The sequence below is a fragment of the Ahaetulla prasina genome, chromosome 16 (assembly GCF_028640845.1).
Source record: "Ahaetulla prasina isolate Xishuangbanna chromosome 16, ASM2864084v1, whole genome shotgun sequence".
Classification (NCBI taxonomy): Eukaryota; Metazoa; Chordata; class Lepidosauria; order Squamata; family Colubridae; genus Ahaetulla; species Ahaetulla prasina.
Window position 1 is genome coordinate 82,940 of NC_080554.1, and position 20,326 is coordinate 103,265.

Consider the following 20,326-nt stretch of genomic DNA (forward strand, 5'->3'; position numbering starts at 1 on the left):
AGCAGGAGAGGAGGCAGCCACTGCCTAGAAAGCGAGGAGCTGCCTAGGAGGGTGTCCAGGCAGAGGGGAGGGTTCCCCCAAATAGGGGCTGCCCCCCAGAGCAGTGGCCTGGCTGCTGCTCACTAGCTCTGCCTGCCCTTTTGTGCGGGCGCCTGTGAGAAAGCAATACTTGCTGAGGATTTTATTGGCCTCCCTAAGTCAGATCATCATTGGATTAAGTGCAGCCAGGAACTCTGCCAAAAAGCAGCCAATTCTGATTATTCTCCTAAAACCCCAGAGGCAGGATTGACATCAGCTGGACAGAGGCAGGCACCGCTCACTCCCACCCTTCCTGGGCACAAAGGGGAGCCTTCAGCATCAGCCAGGCACAAGGAAACAAAGCCTGCATATGGCCCAAAGCCCCAGATGTACTTCGGCTTCTCTCCGCCACTCCTCTCCCCCTCCACTCCCATTGGACAGACAAGCTCAGGGAGGACTGCAGAGTCCAGGCAAGGGCCTGACCCCCCAAGGCTGCAGCAGGAAAACAAGCCAGAAGCGCCATCTCTCTTGTATGTCAAGTGGGGGGAGGGGTGGACCAAAAGCCCAGCAGGCCAAGGGGGAGTCGGTGAGGAGGCCTTGTCATTTCTACTCTCTTGTGCTGAACATCCCGAATAGGGCAAGTCCCTGCCTGGCTGGTGGCTGTGATAGCATCTAGAACTTGTCCAGAAGAAGGTGAGGCAGCCCCGGTGAAGAAGCCTTCACAGACATCGCCAAGAATACAACAGCACAACGGCCAAAGCCAGCCAGTAGGCCCTGTGGACCCCACCCCGCAGATTCTGACTTGGCCTTGACCAGAGCGGGGCTCTTTTTGGGACCATATAGTTCATGCACTGAGAAGGGTCCTCTCTGAAAAGCTTTGCTCTCTCCCCGTTGAGCAATGACCCCCTGCATACAGTCATGGGCCTTTTCCTGCCAGCCCTTCCGCTTGCTGCCCCTTACCTTGCTTTCCGCCGGAGGGGCTGTCGGAGTTGTTCTTGGCTGCTGCTTCAAGATGTTATCAATCAGACACCAGCACACCCTGGTCTTCTGCTCGTGGGAGTGAGCCTGCAGGCTGAGCACACACTCCAGCTCCTAGCACACAGGGACACAGAGTCCGGAAGAAGTCGAGGAGAGCAAGGCCCACCTTCCACCATATCCGTGGGCTGCCTTCCTTGGTGGCAGCTTTTCTCTCTGGGTTGGCTGCCCACCTGGGATACCAGCTGATCAGGAGCCCTTTACAACAAAACTAGCTGCACGTACAAATTGTCAAGATGAATGCCAGGAAAGAGTCCGGGGGGGGGGCTTTTACTCAAGTCTGCTGGTTTGCTTTTTTTTTGCAGAGTCAGTGTCCTCCTTGCCCTGCCGGAAGCGGCAGCAGAGTTGCCAATGCAGCTCCCCTCTCCTGTATCTGTGGAGGCAGCACTGAGCAAGGGTCGTAGCTCCCCTCCCAAAGGACTCCAATTGAGAAAACAGGCACTGCACACCCTCAAGTGCACATGTGTGTGATTGGTAGTCTGCAGCATCAGCACCTTCTTAGCTTGGAGCAATTAAAAGGGATGATTCAAAGAAATGGATTCAGATTTATAGAGGCTACACATAAGCCCAACAAAGCTATAGATGCAGATAATACAGCATTTAATGCAGACTGTCCCTGAGAGGCCGATGGGGAGCTTCCCATGCACTCTCCATCACAGGCAATCCAAAAGCCTTTCCTGGAGCCCCACCCACCTCGGATAATGGAATTAACGGCTTGCATAAATTCAATTAGGCTAGCCAAGAGCAAAGCTCTGCAGATCGACTGCTGGCAAAGTGGAGAGGAGGCTCTTTGCAAGTTGCACCTTTTTCCTGGGCGAGGGCAGCCATCTCTCTCTCTCTCACACACACACACGCACATACACAGTCAAATATTGACATGCAGTCTGTAAAGAAAGGGCTCGCCCTGGAACTAAACTGATTAGGTCAGAGATTTAAAGAACGCTTTCTTCCTCCACCACTTTCTAAAGGAAGATCAAGCCACCGGCTTCACTTCCTCCAAGTCCTCCTGGTATCATAAACCCATTTTTTGTTCAGTTTAACTGGGACAGTGACACCTTTTATTTTAATACCTCAGTAGGCTCAAGATTCCTATTTAGCCCCTTAACGTGCTCCAAAACTGAGGCAATCAGCTCAGCATTGGAGAGGGGGAATGTTTTGAAGGAATAAAATGGTGGCTTAAACCTCGGCTCAGGGGTAACCATTTTACTCATCAGCCTTTGAGGCCCACAAAGTTCATCCACCAATCCTGGAGATACCCTGGAAGGAGCTAGGATAAACCTGGTCTGCAGGTTCCCTCTGATCATCTGGTCTAGTAGAGGGGAAGTAATAACGAGTTTTGAGTTGTGTTTTCTTGAATCAGGGCTTGAAACATGATGATTTTGGCTAAGCCCACAAATGTATTTGCCCTCCCCACCGCTTTACTTGAACCATATTATTCATATTCAGAGCCCTAAGATGACGTCTTACAGCATGGGTGTCAAACTCACGCCGTCACGTTGCTGTTACGTGACATTTTTCCCATTCACAGAGCTGGATGGGCATGGCCTATGGGTGACGCGTCTGGCCTGCAAGCCGCCAGTTCGACACCTGTCTTACAGGAAAGAAGTTTATTGCATCACGGACACTAACTGCAAACACCACAAGGACAAAGGCCCAAAAAACTCTCTTCCTTAGTTACTGCTAGTCCCTGTAATACTTTGTGAGGCTTTCTTCTAGGTAAAATTCAGACTGCCACCTCTCTGTGACCCTCTAGGTTGAGTAACTTCTAGTCCTATTTCTTCTGCCAGCTACAGAAAGAGGCTGATGGATGCAGTAATTGTAGCTGGAAGCTAATTTGCAGGTAACGCTCACCTCTGCCAGATAAAGAATGCAGAATTTCAGATCTTCAGAGGAATCTGCAAGAAAAGTAAATTAAAGGGGTCATTTAACCTTCTTTCACTTGACAAATGAAACATATTTTTTGGGCCAAGTGCTCAGTACGCTGTAGTTGTTTCCACGGAAAAGGGAAAGCTGGAAAACACAGCATTTCTAAACGTAAGAAGATCCAAACAGGAGCCCTGGAAGCCACCCTAGCCAAGCAGTGAGTCTGCTGAGCTACCCAGCCCAGCAGTCTCTGCTGGAGACACACCTAAGACACACTCCTCAATGGATCAGATGGACCTACAAAACATAGAAAACTACTTGACAGCAATGCCTAATCTAGCCAGGTGGCCTTAAAGAAAAAAGGTCTCCTATCCCACTTCTCTTGACGTGGTGTGCTGGGACTCATTAATCCCACAGGCCGAGCAGAGACTTTTGGTGACAGCAGCTGTCAGTTCATATGACAAGATGAATTAATGCCAAAATTACTGTTGAGCATGGCCATCTTCAGGGAAAGGAAGGCAGGGAGTTCTGGCTGCATCTGGTTTAGAAAAGTGAGGTCCAAAGAGGAGCCGCAGTGAATCCCGTGAGATTCCCCTCCCTCATGGGATCTCCTCACCCATGAGAACCATCACCAGAGAATCTGCCATGGCCACTTAAATGACTCTCCTTCCAAAAAAAGGACAAGTCAGGGTCACGTGGCCTTTGATGCAGTCACGGCTTCCCACTTTGAGGGTTCAGGAGCACTGAAACAATACAAAAAGGGAAGGCCTGGGCTGCCCTTCAGCTCTTGGGACAAAAGGAGGGAAGGCATGCTGCGGTCTGTAAATGCAGACCATGACCGGATCTTCCCTGGGAGGCCCATCATTTCTTGCTGGCCCAAGGATGGGCTTCGCAGAGGAGTCCTTCTTTCACCCATGTTCTGGACTCACCCTCTTGCAGCCGCACGTCCTTCAGGTAAAGCGGGTTGCGAAAGACATTACATTGCCCAGGCTCCTCTTCCTGGGTGAAGAGTAGTAAGTCTGAATAAACGAAAAGGGTTACCTAGACAAGGCAGAAGGGAAAAGGAAAAGTCTCACAGGGACCAAGTGCCAAATGTGGAAGCAAACTAAGAACTGTTTCTGCAATCAATTACATTTGGTTTAGTGTATTAGCCCCTATTTCAAATCTCTTTTGCTCTTTGCCCTGACAGGGGCTAGCGTCCCCCTGTAGAGGGCTTCTGGAGTCACCCCTTAGTGTCTCATTTCAGAGTTTATGGGCCTAGAAGTCCCTGTGCAACATAGCTCCAAAAACTCCCCAGAATTTCAAAGATTATCACTGTGGGAAGAAAAATCAAGTCTAGACAGGATGTGACTGAAACTAGCATAAGGTTTAGGGAATGGACATATCTGGCAGAGCGCCACACAGCTCACAGCCAACTGCCCCTTCCCTTTTAGTGGAAAAAAAGTACGATGTTATCACAATTCTGAGCAAAATTCTGGAAGCAGCTTCCCTACAACATACAATACAATGAAATCACTCTAAGACCACCAGACGTGACAACCTTGCAGCCAAATTCAGGAATTACAGTAGCAGCAAAAGAATGACCATTTTTGTTTCAGAAATACTAGCTGAGGCAAAAAAAACCCAACCCGTTATTGGAAGCAAAAGGGGGAAAATGTCCAGGCTGGCTCTTAAAAACGAGGAGAAAAGAAAGGAGTTTTGCTATTCCAGACCCTCAAGTCAGATTGTTTACTTCAGGTGGCCAAAGGGTACCTGTAGCAGGACCTCCCTGAACAGGATCCCTCATCCAGGACTCAGGATTGAGTTTATGAGCTGAAATCAGTTGCACTCTAGCCTCTTCTGGCACTGATCCTGTTTGTGGGTGGAGACAGGCTTGGATCTTGCCCCCAAGAAAAAGCCACATGAGAAACTATGGATCGGCAGCAAAGTGAGCTGGTGACCAGATTCATTCATGCCTCCAAAGGTCACACATGGCTTAAAAAACAGAGCCAACTTCAGATCGAGACATTGGCAGGGCTTCTCTGGTGCACGTCCACCGGGAGGCAAGCCCCAGCTGAGTCAGCGCACCCCTCGCCACTGCAATACGCATGAGGCAATACAAGCAGCATCTCAGCACACTGATTAGCCAGTCAAAAGGAAAACTGCCCATTCCAAACAAGTAATCTCATCCTTCAGCAATGCACGGGGGTTCAAAAGCACGGGTATTAAAATGGCAAGGTCTACGGAAATATTAGTGTTGTTGTTTACATTTGTTGTTTACATTTACAACCACGTTAATATCTCACAGTGAACCTGCAGGGGCTTAGGAAGGAAAAGCAGGAGGTTGTGGAGCAGCTCCAGAAAGCGACTGTCCCAACCAGGCCAGCAGCAGAAAGCAGCAGCAGCAGCAGCAGCACTTCCAAAGGAAGGCCAGGCCTGCACAGCACAGGAGCAGGAAGACCAAAGGGGACTTAACAGCAGTCTAGTACGGTCTGCCCTGGCACCAGGCCTCCGGAGGGTTAGAGTTAGGGCAGCCTAGTCTCTATGGCCAAGAAAGGCCTCTGCTTCTCAGGAGAAGCCCAGGGGTAAACCAGAATGGAGAAGGCCCTCCGTTTCTGGATTTATTTAAATACAAGTTTATCTATAAATTAAATAAATTATTTGGCTAAATTGAAATATTTCTATGCCTCCCCTATGCATTTCAACATTGTGACTTTGAATAAAAACATTGTGAATTATCAATTTTGAATATATCACATGATACCCCTTGTGCAACCCTCTGAGATTATGGCACTTCAGACAGCTCCTGTTGGATTCTTCTTTCTCGTCAGAGAGTAGTATTAATAAATATCATTTCCTGGGATGCACCCAGATGCTTACCTCAGTTGGTTTGTTTCGCGTCTCGTGAAGAAGCAGCTCTTCTGATAAAAGCAGCGTCCGAGCTGGGCTGCAAAGATCCAGAGGCTAAGGGAGTAAGAGAAACACACACAGACATACAACTCAGAGACTCTGATGGAGAGAAAACTCTCTGGAGGGCTCCATCAATTTGTCCCTTGACAGCTGCAAGCCCCTGATAACCAATGGAAAGTCCAGAGTCCAGGAAATCAAAAACAAAACAAGCAGGAGAGCCGGCAGGGCACACAATAACTATAGAAAGAATTCACTTTTTGCAGATGCGATGATGATCGTTTTGCTCTTCAACAAAATCTTCAGTACACACTGAGTGCAAGGAGCAGTTGAAGCCATCCTGGTGTGTGGCTGAGTAGAAAACATTGGCAAGGTAGCAGGAGAAAGGAGGCACAGAGCTTACATGCCCAACTGGGCATCTCTGTCTGAGGCAGGGGGACCCCAATGCAGCCTTCCTTCTCTGTGCTCCACCAAGGCCATCCTCCGTGCCTAGCTGGAGGAGGAAGCTGCTACACTGGGACTGAGCTGACCAGCACTGTCATGGCATGGAAGGGGTCCAGCCTCTTCCCAAAGGCTTCTGAAACAGGGATGGCTTCTTCTCAGGAACAGCATCCATTCACAGAGGCAATAGTGTATCAAATTTTCCCAGCTACCTTCTGCCACAGTGTTTCTGTTCAGGGCTTAACTCTCACCTGGCCTCCCTGGCTGTTTCTGTTCCCATGTGCAAACTCTGCTGCTTTGGCAGAGGCCCAATCAACTGGCATTAACCATGGTAATTACATGGTACATCCAGAATCTGCATGCCACTAAACACCAGCTGCTGGAGACTGCACCAAGGTTGGGTCTAGTCACTACTTTTTTTGCTGCACGCACAACAGCGCATACAGGCTACTCGACAACAAAGTGATGGTTCTCACTGGAGAATGAAGTCAAGTTAAAAACCAGCAAGAATCCTGCTTTCAGAGCCTTGCTGGCGAGTTTCCTGGGGCACACAGAAGGCCATTAGGGGAAAGAAAAGGCTTGGCTCAGTAGGCCCTCACTTCTTGCCTTGCTCTGCCCTGCCCTACCTGGTAATGCTTTGTGCCCGGTCCTTCCAGGGACATGAAGTCCCACAATCCTTGCTGCTCCTAGGGCTCCTGAAAGAGCAATAGGAGAGGGGGTGGCTGTTTGCATCCAGCAGGCAAGGATATTTTGTAGGGGACCTGGACTCTGAATCAGACGTCTAGAAGGGTGACGGGACTGATGGCAAGTGAGCCCTGACTGAGGACAGCTGGGCCAGAGAGAAATGCACAGCTCAGAGAAAAGTAACTTCCCACGTATGGAATCTTCTGAGACTCACCTGCACGAAGATGGGGAAAACCAGCACTCTGGGCGCAAGCGTTACATATGTGCCGTAACTGGAGGGTGGGATGTGGGATCCCATCAGAGGGCAGCTCTGGGGGCTGCTTCCATGGCTCTTGATGGTCTGCACTGTCTTCATCAGCCGGGATTTCTTGCCACGAGATTCTCCTTTGCACACATTGCCTGGATGTTAGGAACAAAAATGGGGGAGGAATTGTGTTCTCAAGACTACCAGTCTTGTTAGAACACTGAATGCAGCCAGAACTACAAGTTCCGCAGATTCTATGTGGCATTTTATGAAATAAAAGACATTTGAAGGTCCAACCCATATCAGTTCAGTTTGGTCCTAGGCATCACAAAGTCACCAGCTTCCTTCTTCAGATTGGATACTAAGAAACTTAAAACACTGAGTAGAAATGATGAATCAGGACGGCCCTCAGCTCTTTGTAACTGCCTCAAGAGGGAGGGGCAAAACTGTCCTCATACAACATTCCTCAGAATGCCGGCATTGGCCATGGAGCCGGGCATTTCTGTCCTAAGCCGAAAACATGACTGGGGAAGAGAGGCTCCAATTCCATGAAGCTGTCAGGAAGAGCTCACCTGTCCACCGCTGGGTCTGCTCCTCAGGCTCCCTCAGCCAGGGGCAGAACAGCTCAAGGTTCAAAGGAACTTTCCCACTAGGTTTGTGCAGCAACGTAGACTGGTGCTTATGAGCCACCCACCGGACTTTTCCTCCTTGCTGCTGCTGGGGTTCAAAGGCCACAGTCATGGTAAACTAAAAGGCCAAATCCAAACTGGACATGCCCACTTCAACCATAATTCAGTCTTAATCTGAGCCAGCCTTGGCCTTAGATGCCCTCTTGCTGCCCTGCCTCTCCAGGATGGCCCCTTCCTAATAAACCCAGGTATCCTGGTTCATGAAGTACCTCTCTGCTCTCATCCTAGATTGCCTCACAAGATGGCCAGCAGAACAAAATGGGGACAGACAGCCAAGAATGCTACAACTCAATATTGTAAAAGAAAGACGGGTTAAAAATGTAACATATTCATCATACAGAAATAAACCAGCTGCAATTATTGTGTAAGCCTCATGCGTTCAGTGCAAAACGCTGTTTCCTATCCTACAGCCATTGCGACAAAGACACAAACTTTGCCAGCTTCTCCCAGGCCCTTTCTGCCATCCTCTGGTTCATCCATGAAGCCGAAGCGGGAACACGGAAAGCCACTTACCTCCGGGAGCTTTGTTCTCCTGGCACACTCGCCTCAGAAGCTGGAAGACACAAGCACACAGCCAGTTCATCCCCTCTGCTTTTATGACACAGAATGATTACCTCCTATGCCTAGCTGGTCAGGGAGATGACTGGATTGGATTTTTGCCCCCACCTCTAGTTTTCTGCCTGCTATCTCACTGGAGAAGGTTCAGTCTGAACTTTCCAAAATTAGTTTTCCTCATTGCTGAACTTTTCCTTAGAGGGAGGGGGTTCTCATTTTGATACCTGCCAGGCAGTTCAAAGGATAAACACAGCTCTTCGGAGTCAGCTGAACTCCAACTCTCTCTCACTTTTCCATAGGTGCCAATGTGTGTCTACCACCCATAGAAAAACTGCCATGGCCAGCTGGCTATCAATTTCCTGTTTTCCAAATGGCCATACCTGGCCGCCCTGATTAAGCGGGGTAAGGATGATGTAGTTCTTGTCTGTACCACTGGAGGAAGGAGGTCGGGAAGGCGGAGGCATGGTGTGCTGCTGGGGAGCCTTGCCAAGCTCAGTGTATCGCTCCCAACCATTGAGTGCAAACTCATGGTTTCCATCGTACAACACATGACAGCTCTGCCGATGCTCGGGGGGCCGCGATCGCCCGGTGCTGCTCTTCTCCCGCCGGGTGGATGGAGACTGCAAATCGTAGGTGGATTTGCAAGAGGGGCGGCGGGGGACCCCTTGCAAGCCGGCTTTGACCTGCGGCACAATGCGCCAAACAAGGAGGAGGATCTCCTGGGGACAGTTCCTAGAAGCAAAGGCAAGGTGGTCACTAATTGGTTGCGCTATGATCCCCGCTCCTTCCTGAAATGGCTCCCTGAAGGCTGTCAGCAGGGGAAAGTGCATGGACCACAATACAAAACAAACCAGAGGCTGACCTTAACCTCATGGCCTGACTCAGGCCCTTCATCTCTCCCTGCCATCCCTTTCCACACACAATTCATAGTCACCGAATCTCATGGGCCAATTCTACGCATTTCCAGTCTTCGACAGGCTGCTGATTGAGCCGAAGCACCGTGTCCAGTTGCTGCAAGCCAGCCTTCTCTGCTGGGCCACCTGGAAAGAAAGGATAGGGAGCTAACCTAAAATGAGGTCACCCCTGAGAACTGGATGATTTTCACCTTAACGGCATTCAGGAGGGCCTGAAAACCTGGTCTCTGGGTAAGGTGGACGGAGCCCCCGGTTTTGGATCTGTGTGTTGTTTGGATGGCCATTTTGTAAGGACACATGCCAGTAACTGATGGGAATTGAAGCAGAAGGAAGCCAGGCAGCCCCCTCTGCATATGAAGCCAACCCATCCTTACCAGAATCAACCGCTTGGACACGAACAGGGGAGTCACAACAGATGGTGAAACCAAATCCATTCTTCCCACGTGGGATTGTAATCTGTAACAAAATAACAGTTTTACACGCTTTTAAAAACTGGTTAAAAATGAATCATAACAATGAAGATTAAAAAATGTGACGATTTCAGTATTTGAATAGCTTAACATTTTTATTAATGATCTTTCTTTTCCTTTTCCTCCCGTTTTTCTAAATTTCGTTCAGGTATACAATTGCTACTTTTTAATGCTATTTAAAATCCTGTTTTAGGATTTTGTTCTCCCTTTTTAATTTTAGTGTAGTACATGATTTTTCCCCTGTTTTTAAGCAAACTGTATGATTAGTTAGGTGGTTTTTTTCTGAAGTATATTATCTTTTCTACAAAAATAATATACACTTGCCCAGTTTACATAAACCATTACGTATCAATATGTTGTCTATTAAGAATGTTAATTGTAACTTTAAAACTCAAAACAATATTAATATATTAAAATATGTATTACTTCTGAATCTCACAGTAGAGTTGAAAACAACACAACTATACTACGGCCAGAAGGTGTTCATTCAAGGGACTTAAATATGATATCATTGATCTTCTAACAAAAATACGTAACACATTCTTTAAAACCATCACCAAATGACAATGATAGGCAGTGAAGGAACGGAAGAAACATCAGCTGACTCTCCATCAAAGAAACCCCTGAGACGTTCTTCTTTTCCCACAGAACAAACTCAGGACTATATTCCATGGGAGGCCCCCCTGATTCCATAGACACCCGTTGGGCTTCCTGTTTGACCAGCAAAAGGGAAAGAACTGCCCTTCCGATTTCGGAGAAAGGCCCCCTGGAGGAGGAGCCCTGCAGGGCTTCCAGGAAGCTCTTTCCTGAGGAAGAAACAAGCACAGCACCTCCCACCTTCTCAGCTGCAGTTTTTACGGAGCAACTACAGGTAGGATAGAAGCTTGACCGATTCAATGGCCTCATTATCAACTAATGCACATATGAAGAGGATATGAGCCTGTGTAAATACAGCCAGGGAGCTGTAAAAAACAACTGGAAGTTTGTAGCTGGATATATGTTGCAATCCTATGCACTTACTTACTTACTAAACACTTACTTATTTACTAAATAAAAACTGTTGTGTTTAGCGGGACTAAACACAACATATTTTTACTTAGGTGTGTACTGTACGCTGTATGTATTTTTCTTTCTGGATAGTTTAGATTCCCCCCTCCCATCTCAACAGCTAAGGAGGATGAGCTGTCTGCAAGAAGCCCATAGCCCGCCTCTGGTATCACGTTCCTTCTTCAGCCCCCAAAGAGCCGGTGGCTAGAATGCCCCTCACGCCAAAACCACGGAAACAGAAAAGAGTCAGACAGAGAGTCGCCCTCTTGCTCAACAGTGGCAGAATCAGGAAGACCAAGTAGGTTGGCCCCCGCCTAAGGCTGCCCCTCTCCACATAGAGTGCCCCCCCCACAAGAGCACTTCTTCTGTCTTCCTAGCAATACTAGAAGGACATCCAAGAAGCCTTGTTACTGAGACCAGCTCTTGAGAAGATAATGGGGCCAGAGGACGAGCCGGCATTTCCAGGAAAGTGTCAGCAGCTAGAAGTAGATGAAGAGAGAGCTGCCTGCTTCCCCTCAGGACAAAGGGAGGAGGCCGGGCAGAGGATGGGGAGGGTTACAGGGGCATATTTGCACCACCACCGCACAGCCGACCTAACCGCGGAAGGCTGCCTAGCTCATCGCTCTGTCTCAGCACTCGCTTGGCCCTGGTCCTCGGGGAAATCAGAAGTGGGCTCTTTACTTCCAAGTCACAGGCAAGCTGCTCTTTGGAGCAAGGAGAGTAAGCTTCTCCTACCTCACAAGTATGTGGAAACGCTGCTGACTGAAAGGAAACAGGCCCAAGGGAAATCAGGTTTGCTGGTTTCTGTCCAGGAGGCCAGGTTGCCTCTCCCCCATCTAGCTCCCCCAGAAATGCTCCCCAGAAGCCTGAAGCCTCAGCAGAGCCTAGAGAAGGGGGCCTGGTGCCCAGCTGCAACTGACCTGCCGGTAGCGCCGCTCCGAGCACCCTCTGCACAGTCCGTGGAAACGGCTCATGTCCGATGCCTCAGGGCTTGTGACCAGCCCATCAAGGCACAGAGATTTCCCACTCTGCCTGACCAGCGAGAGGAGGACCCAGCCTCTGTGGCCCCACACAGTTGGCCTGGGAACTCAGGAGCTTACAGAAGAATGGCAGGAAGCCACCCCTCACCTCCCAGGCGGCTGCAGCCATGTGCAGCTTTGTGATAAGCCCAGAGGTTTCCTGAGAACTCGGAGGGAGAAGGAAGGCGAAAGAGTTCAGAGTCAGATTCCTGCCAGCAGCCCTTGTTCTGTCCCTGCCACACACCAGCCTTGGAGAAGCACCACCAGACCTTTCCCAGCACCAGGGAAGGAGGGGCGGGGGGGGCACACCTTCACATTCATGAGGAAGAGAAAGGACTGTAAATAATGAAGGCCTCCTCCGCCTGTTGGGTGCACTGTTCAGTAAAAACTTAAAGGGCTCCCTAACACACCTTATCCCATCAGGGACTGAGACACGGGCACCTTCCTTTCCTTGGGGGGAGCAGAGAGGGAAAACGGCCTTTCTGCCTGTATTTTTCATGGCCGCTTAAACCTTCGTCTGCAAACGAAAGCGTCACAACCTGCCGTTGCGGTGCAGGCTGATTTTGGGGGCGAGAACAGTTTAAAGCCCCCAGCACTGCTGGGTCCTTCTCCAGTCCAAGGTAGGTCACGGCACCTCAACCAAGGGAAGCGGGGAAGGTCTTTCCCCCTGAAGCAGCAGCAGCAGCACCAATGAGCCTCGTGAGCTGTGACCTCCGGAGGCTGAGGGCTCCCTCCAAATCCCTCGGACGCACTGAATTTACCCATGTTGCCAGTTGGGCAGTTCCTTTGCTCCTAGAGCTTGACCCTGAAAATGGGCCTCCTTCCCATTTGATTCCTTCCTCCCTCAGCCCTTCTGGGTGAATGGAGTCGGCAATTTGGCCAAAGAAACTGGAGCCCACGGGGGCTTCCACACACCTTGATCTGCTCCATGTCCTGCTGCAGCTGCTGCTTCCCCAATAAGGCAGCCGGTTTGGCTAACGTCATCTCTGGTGAAAAAGAGAAAGGGAAGGGCACAAAGAAGAAAGGACAGGCAGCAGGGGGGCTCGTTGTGTCCTGCCCTCCCAATGGGAAGGGGTACATGAGGGCCTCCTCTTCATCCTGCTGCTACCCATGAATCATGTGCCTGTTAATAGCTTACCAATCTAAAAGCATCCAATACAACAGAAATCAGAAGAATAAAGGTAAAATACTAAAAAGGATTAAGCAACAAGACTAAAATGGTTATACTGTATACTATTAAAATTAGTAGATTTATGTCTTATGCAAATCAGTTAATCCCCATATAATTTACAGTACAGAAATGTTTTACTGGTTCCCCCAACCAAAAGTCTTCTGACCTCTGAGAAAAGGCCCACGGCAGCACTGCAGGTTGTGCCACCAATAAACATTCTCTCCCTTCTGTCTTTTTTCTTTAATCTCATGAAAATGGAGAAGTATAGGAAAGCATGTTCTTAAGGCCTTTTTTGGATGCGAGCTACCAGACGGGAAGGCAGGGGGCATCTGTGCTTTGGGTTCCTAAAAGGTCCTAAGAGGGTAGGTGAGACTCCTCACCTACGGGGAATCTTCTGCCTGAATCCTGTCTGGCCTGCCTTGACAGAAGGGATTGGCTGAGGGCAGGGCGGGCCAAAGACAGGCAAGTCTCGGAACTTCTCTGGAGAAAGAGAGAGCTCTCCAAGTCCCCTCCCCTGGATGGACCCACCTTGGCCTCGCTTGAACTGTCCTGTGCCCACTTTCAGGTGCTTTGTTCTGCCCAGATCTTCTCCCAGTAAGTAATACCAGCCACAAATTTTCTGCAGGAAGGAAGGAAAAGAGGAGAAAAACGCCAGCTGTAGATTTTACACCCTCTCCTGTTTGGTGCTAATGTGCTACTAAAAAAAGAAATCTCCATGAAAGTCTCTGCATAAAGGCTAGAGGGCTTCGGCCATTAAAATTCTACACATCTTATAGGCTTGGCTTTCAAAACAGGCAACAGAGGGCAGTGTTTCCCTACCAGCCTCATTTCCTCCACTTTTACTGTAATTACACTGTAAGCAAATGGAAAAGATAATTAAAGTGCCTCCAAAAAATCCCATTTGCTTCTCTGAACATCTTGATATTTTTTTAAAAAATTTTTTAAAAAAATATCTCTATTAAGATTGGTGTTTGCCTTGAGAATTTTAGAGGGGAACACAATATCCTGTCACTTAGAATATCAACTTGTAAATTGCCGTTAAGTTACTGGCTTCATTTTTACTAACAGGGGTGTCACCTTCTGGATGCTGCAAGATACCCTAGTTTGAATCCAGCCCTGCCAGGAAGGTGGAGAGGCCCCATCCCATGTTCTCACCCATCGTACAGGGCTCACCTTATTGCTCCCAAGGCCTCCCTAACACGATAATAGAATAGAATAGAATTTTTTATTGGCCAAGTGTGATTGGACACACAAGGAATTTGTCTTGGTGCATATGCTCTCATATATACATACATACATACATACATACATACATACATACATACATACATACATATATATATATATGTAGGTCTTTGGTTATTCGGGTTTTCTCCCGCGTAAAATTGGAAGTGTCTTTACGCGGGAGAAAACCCAAATAACCAAAGACCTACATACAAACACCCGCGAAAACCTCAGAAAACAAATATATATATATACATATATATATAAGCCCTCTGAAAAGTAAATCTCTACTGAGCATTTCTGGCAGACGGAACTGTGTCTTCTGAAGACGATTAGGAGCAAAATCACCATTCTCGGCTCAGGTACTACTAAGTCCTCAGCCATCCCTTTCTCTGCAAGGCAACCATTCTGCCTGGGTGCCCCCCACTCTCAGCCCCAGGCCTACCTTGTCTGGACCCAGCAGGGTCTTCACACCAAAGCTCATGCAGCCAAGGAGTCTGCTCTGCCTGGGCAGGAAACAGGGAAAGGGTAAGAAACAGTGTAGAAAGGAGCCCGGGGGTTGGGGGAACATTATTGTGATCGCTGGCAGAAGCACCTCTCTCTGTCATCCTGCTGCTGCCCTGCTCTATCCTCTCACCCTTGCCTTACTGACGCTCAGCCTGCGGTAGCACAGTGGTTAGTATGCAGTACTGCAGGCTACTTCTGCTGACTGCCGGCTGCCAGCATTTGGCAGTTTGAATCTCACCAGGCTCAAGGTTCACTCAGCCTTCCATCCTTCCGAGGTGGGTAAAATGAGAACCCAGATTGTTGGGGGCAAGAGGCTGTAAACACTTAGAGAAGGCTGTAAAGCACTATGAAGCGGGATAGAAGTCTAAGTGCTATTGCTATGGCTATCCTGGGCCCTGGAGGACAAAGGCCACCCAGCTCTGGCCAAGCGGCATGTCTGAAACCAGGCTGTGAGGCTGTGTGCAAGGCTGACTGTGTCATCCCCTTGATGACTCTGCCCTCTTTACCTCGAATCCTGTGGTCGGTTCCAGACTGTGACAAGGAGGCGCTTTTGCTCGTCTTCCTCCTGCAAATAGCTGGAATGTAGCAGAGAGAAAGTGACCCTCAGCCCTCGGGAATCACCCGGCCCAGGCTCCCTCACACTCTCACAACTGACTGAAAGCCTGAGATTCTCTGCCTTAGGCAGCCTTACACCGGTATATGTATCTCCAGGGGAGGTATCTTTACGGAGGGCAGCGGTGTGGTGGGCGTCGGAGGAGTCCTGGCCTACTTTGGCCTGCTTCTTCCCATTATTACGATGTGCAATGTCATCTGCACTTTACATGGCCTTTTGGGACTCTTCGGTCATGATTGTTCCCTTGGAACTGCTGTGGAAGATGTCTGTGGAAGATGTCTGTTTGCGATCTGCCGGGGGACTTATCCGGAAACAACGGTGGACACCGATGGCGGTGATAGAAGAGCCACCTACCTCATTTTTAAGGATTTTAGGACTGAGCTATGGGCGGATTAGCAGTATATCCTGGACTTATTAAGATCTTTGGACCAGGACTTTATTATGGACTTGTTGCCATAAATGCTATCTGCCTATTTTCTTCCATCTTTTTTCCATCTTTATATTATTTTTGTCATCATAAGCCAGCCACCATTTGAAGAGTCCTCAGATAATGGGTATCCATTTGAGGAACTGTTGTGTAATATTCTGCCATCCTGGGGCAGTATCACCTCTCGCCGACTTCTATCTTATCTATGCGATATTCGGTACAGGAACTCTTGCGCCTGCGAGGTGCCCCCGCCTCGCAGGAGTGGCCCGCCTCATTACCGAGGGCCGGCCTCAATGATGGGTCTTGGGACCCACAGAGGTGGCATGCGTCGAGGAAGAGCCTTTGGGGTTTTTTAGATAGGGAATTTTTAAGGGGTGGGAGGGTAAGGGCGGGTGCTGGGGGTAGCCCTTGGGGGGGGGCATTTCCTGCGTGTGCTCGCGGCATCCATTTAACAGGTTCGAAGGTTATGGGGGAGGATTGCGTTCCTTCTGGTGAGGGTGGTCCTATCTGTACGGTAAGTGGGAGGGGCAGATATGGCGGAAGTGAGGGCTTGCATCGTTTTGGGGGGGTGCGCGCTCGATGTTTGAAGGCAATCGCGCGCCCCGATCCCTCAGACTTCTCCCGTTCCCCGGATGATCAAGACCCTCAGAGCCTGGGCCTCCGGCTGATGTTGTGCAACGCACGGTCCGTGGTTAACAAGGCCCCCCTAATATATGATCTTATCCAGGGGGGTTCCGCGGACCTTATGGGCGTTACGGAAACCTGGTTGGGCACAGAAGGGGCGTGCCCCTTGTGGAAATGTGCCCACTGGGTTTCCGAGCATTCCATCAGCCGAGGGCCCAGGGTAGGGGTGGGGGGGTGGCGGTTGTTATTAAAGAGAGTCTAGAGCCGAGGGAGACCACTGTACCTCAGATTGCCGGCTGTGAATCCCTCTTTGTGAGGTGGGGTCATAGGTGTCAGATGGACTTGTTTGTCACGTACCTGGCTCCTTGCTGCGTGACAGCAGCCCTGCCCGAGCTCCTGGAGGTGCTTGCTGGAGTGGCAGTTGAGACCCCCAGACTTATGGTCATGGGGGACTTTAACTTGCCATCGACCGGCATGTCATCGACAGCAGCTCGGGAGTTCATGGCTTCCATGACGGCCTTGGACCTGACTCAAGTAGTTGATGGCCCTACTCACATTGGGGGAGGCACGCTGGACCTGATTTTTATCTCTGGTCAGTGGTTGAAGGATCTGGACTTGAGGGATTTAGTCACTGAACCTTTGTCATGGTCAGATCACTCCCTCCTTCGCCTGGACTTTCTGACTGCCACTCAACACCGCAGGGAGACGGAACAAATACGTTGGTTCCGTCCCAGGCGCCTGATGGACCCGGAGAGGTTCCGGACGGAGCTTGGGCCGTTTCCTGAGGGTCTGGCTCACAGCACGGCTGAGGAACTAGTCGCGGCTTGGGAACTGGCCGCGGCTGGGGCTTTAGACCGTGTCGTGCCTTTGCGGCCTCTGACCCGGCGTAGGTCTCAACCAGCTCCTTGGTTCTCCGAGGAGCTGAGGGAGATGAAACGGCGGAGAAGACGCCTAGAGAGTTCTTGGAGGTCCAGTCGTTCGGAGGCTGATCGGACACTAGTTTATAATAGGACCTACCTAGTGGCATTGTTGGAAGCGAGACGTTCTTACGTCTCCTCCCTCATTGCATCGGCAGATAACCGCCCGGCCGCCCTGTTTCGGGTGACTCGCTCTCTCCTTCAACAGGGGGAGTGGGATGACCCGTTGCAGGGACGTGCCGAGGAGTTTAGTGGTTATCTATACGATAAAATCGTTCAGCTTCGGGATGGTCTGGATCAAAATTGGGTGGATCCAGGTGAGATGTCGGAGAGCTGTCTTGTTGAGACTGTTTGGGATGAGTTCGACCCTGTGGCTCCCGAGGACATGGACAGGTTACTGGGGAGGTTGAATGCCACCACATGTTTACTGGACCCGTGCCCCTCCTGGTTGGTACTGGCCATGCAGGAGGTGACACGAGGCTGGCTCCAGGGGATTACGAATGCTTCTTTGTTGGAGGGGGTCTTTCCGCCCGCCTTGAAAGAGGCGGTGGTGAGACCTCTCCTCAAGAAGCCTTCCCTGGACCCAGCTGTATTAGGTAATTATCGTCCGGTCTCCAACCTTCGCTTTGTGGCAAAGGTTGTAGAGAGTGTGGTGGCATGTCAATTACCCCGGTACCTGGATGAAACTGTCTATCTAGACCCGTTCCAGTCCGGCTTTCGGCCCGGATACAGCACTGAGACGGCTTTGGTCGCGTTGGTTGATGATCTCTGGAGGGCCAGGGATAGGGGTTATTCCTCTGCCTTGGTCCTATTAGACCTCTCAGCGGCTTTTGATACCATCGATCATGGTATCTCGCTGCACCGGTTGGAGGGATTGGGAGTGGGAGGCACCGTTTATCGGTGGTTCTCCTCCTATCTCTCTGATCAGTCGCAGACGGTGTTGACGGGAGGGCAGAGGTCAACCCCGAGGCACCTCACTTGTGGGGTACCGCAGGGGTCGATTCTCTCGCCCCTCCTGTTCAACATCTATATGAAGCCGCTGGGTGAGATCATCAGTGGTTTCGGTGTGAGGTACCAACTGTACGCTGATGATACTCAGCTGTACTTTTCCACACCGGGCCACCCCAACGAAGCTATCAAAGTGCTGTCCCAGTGTCTGGAGGCCGTACGGGTCTGGATGGGGAGAAACAGGCTCAAGCTCAATCCCTCCAAGACAGAGTGGCTGTGGATGCCGGCATCCCGGTACAGTCAGCTGCAGCCGCGGCTGACTGTTGGGGGCGAGTCATTGGCCCCAATGGAGAGGGTGTGCAACTTGGGCGTTCTCCTGGATGGACGGCTGTCTTTTGAAGACCATTTGACGGCCGTCTCCAGGAGAGCTTTTTACCAGGTTCGCCTGGTTCGCCAGTTGCGCCCCTTTCTAGACCGGGATGCCCTATGCACGGTCACTCATGCTCTCGTGACATCTCGTCTGGATTACTGCAATGCTCTCTACATGGGGCTCCCCTTGAAGAGCACCCGGAGGCTCCAGTTGGTCCAGAATGCGGCTGCGCGGGTGATAGAGGGAGCCCCTCGTGGCTCCCATGTGACACCTCTCCTGCGCAGACTGCACTGGCTACCTGTGGCCTTTCGGGTGCGCTTCAAGGTTTTGGTAACTATCTTCAAAGCGCTCCATGGCTACGGGACCGTCTGCTGCCACCGATTGCCTCCCACTGACCCGTGCGCTCTCACAGGGAGGGACTCCTCAGGGTGCCGTCAGCCAGGCAGTGCTGACTGGCGACACCCAGGGGAAGGGCCTTTTCTGTGGGGGCTCCCACCCTCTGGAACAAACTTCCCCCAGGACTTCGCCAGCTTCCTAACCTTCAAACCTTTCGCCGCGAGCTTAAGACACATCTATTTATTTGCGCAGGACTGGACTAGAATTTTAAATTTTAAATTTGGTTTTAACGGGATTTTATTATTTTTATCGCAATTTTTTAATATTCGGCCTTATTTAATAAGTTTTTTAATTGGTGTTTTATTTTGTATTTATATGTATGTTTTTATTAGGCTGTAAACCGCCCTGAGTCCCCCGGGAGATAGGGCGGTATAAAAATGCGATTAAATAAATAAATAAATAATAAATAAATAAAATGAAGGCCAGATCCAGGCGTTGCGATTCAAATGGAGCTCAAAAAGGGGATCGCCATCTGCTTAGCCACCATGCTGCCCCACCTCTGGATTTAAACACTAGCCGCGGCGTTCTGGCTATTGAAGAATGCTACCATACAAGAATCCTCTTGCTACAGCCCCAGTGGAGATCTTCACCTCCCTCGATTCCACCCCCATGGAGAGAAGGAGGGAAAGGGCACACAGTCCTTTTCAGAAGCAACTAATTGAGGGAGGAAGCCTGGAGCTGCTACAAGCACCTGCCTGGGAGATGCACCATCATCTTCCACGCGGAGGGCCCAAAGCTGTGGCGCTTGGGAGGCAGCAAGTCTTGATAATCCCCATACTCACAAGATAAATTGCTCGTGGAAGACAGGGTTTTTACTGCCCAGAATGGTCTTGGATTTTTGCCTGCATTTCCGTGATGTATCTGGCACAATGGACACCTTTGTTAGGACAGGGAGAAAAAAATGCCGTCAGTCTTCTTTTGGACAGATCACCCGCGCCCCCCCCCAACCGAGCTGCAGCAAGTGATTCAAGCACGAAAGGAATATACCCCTCCTTTCCCCAACACAATACTCCTGGGACCTTCCCAAGTTCTGCACTATTTTTGGGTAGGCACAGGAAAGAAGACCAGGGAGCAAACTGGCCTCTGTTCCGTTTCCCTCCACACGCTCACATTTCCCAAAGCTGGATGAAAACAGGTTAACTAGAGGAGGGGCAGAAAGTCCCACCGACAACACTTAGCGATCCCTCGTTCAAAGTTGTGATGGCACCAAAAGCCCGTGGGACCAGGCCTTGCAGCTCCAGCTGTTGCACTCCCCACCACCACC

The 20,326-nt window shown here is 50.2% G+C and overlaps 1 protein-coding gene across 19 annotated transcripts in view; it reads right to left on the minus strand.

Annotated features, from left to right (window-relative positions):
- RGS3 (regulator of G protein signaling 3) overlaps positions 1-20,326 on the minus strand; it is a 56,279-nt gene that overhangs the window by 12,338 nt on the left and 23,615 nt on the right. For 18 of the 19 annotated variants that reach the window (XR_009152267.1, XM_058158965.1, XM_058158951.1 and 15 more), the window contains 14 exons: positions 19,845-19,939; positions 15,274-15,342; positions 14,706-14,766; positions 13,565-13,655; positions 12,781-12,851; positions 9,704-9,785; positions 9,350-9,455; positions 8,796-9,147; positions 8,374-8,413; positions 7,142-7,326; positions 5,776-5,859; positions 3,846-3,957; positions 2,905-2,948; positions 979-1,110 (listed from right to left, as the gene is read on the minus strand). Coding sequence is in view for 18 of the 19 variants with exons in the window: in XM_058158965.1 (XP_058014948.1) it covers positions 979-1,110; positions 2,905-2,948; positions 3,846-3,957; positions 5,776-5,859; positions 7,142-7,326; positions 8,374-8,413; positions 8,796-9,147; positions 9,350-9,455; positions 9,704-9,785; positions 12,781-12,851; positions 13,565-13,655; positions 14,706-14,766; positions 15,274-15,342; positions 19,845-19,939 (1,524 nt within the window). In the remaining variant the exon portion in view is untranslated. Of the gene's footprint in view, positions 1-978; positions 1,111-2,904; positions 2,949-3,845; positions 3,958-5,775; positions 5,860-7,141; positions 7,327-8,373; positions 8,414-8,795; positions 9,148-9,349; positions 9,456-9,703; positions 9,786-11,766; positions 11,949-12,780; positions 12,852-13,564; positions 13,656-14,705; positions 14,767-15,273; positions 15,343-19,844; positions 19,940-20,326 lie in introns of those variants that run through there. The other variant, XM_058158969.1, reaches the window with a different exon arrangement.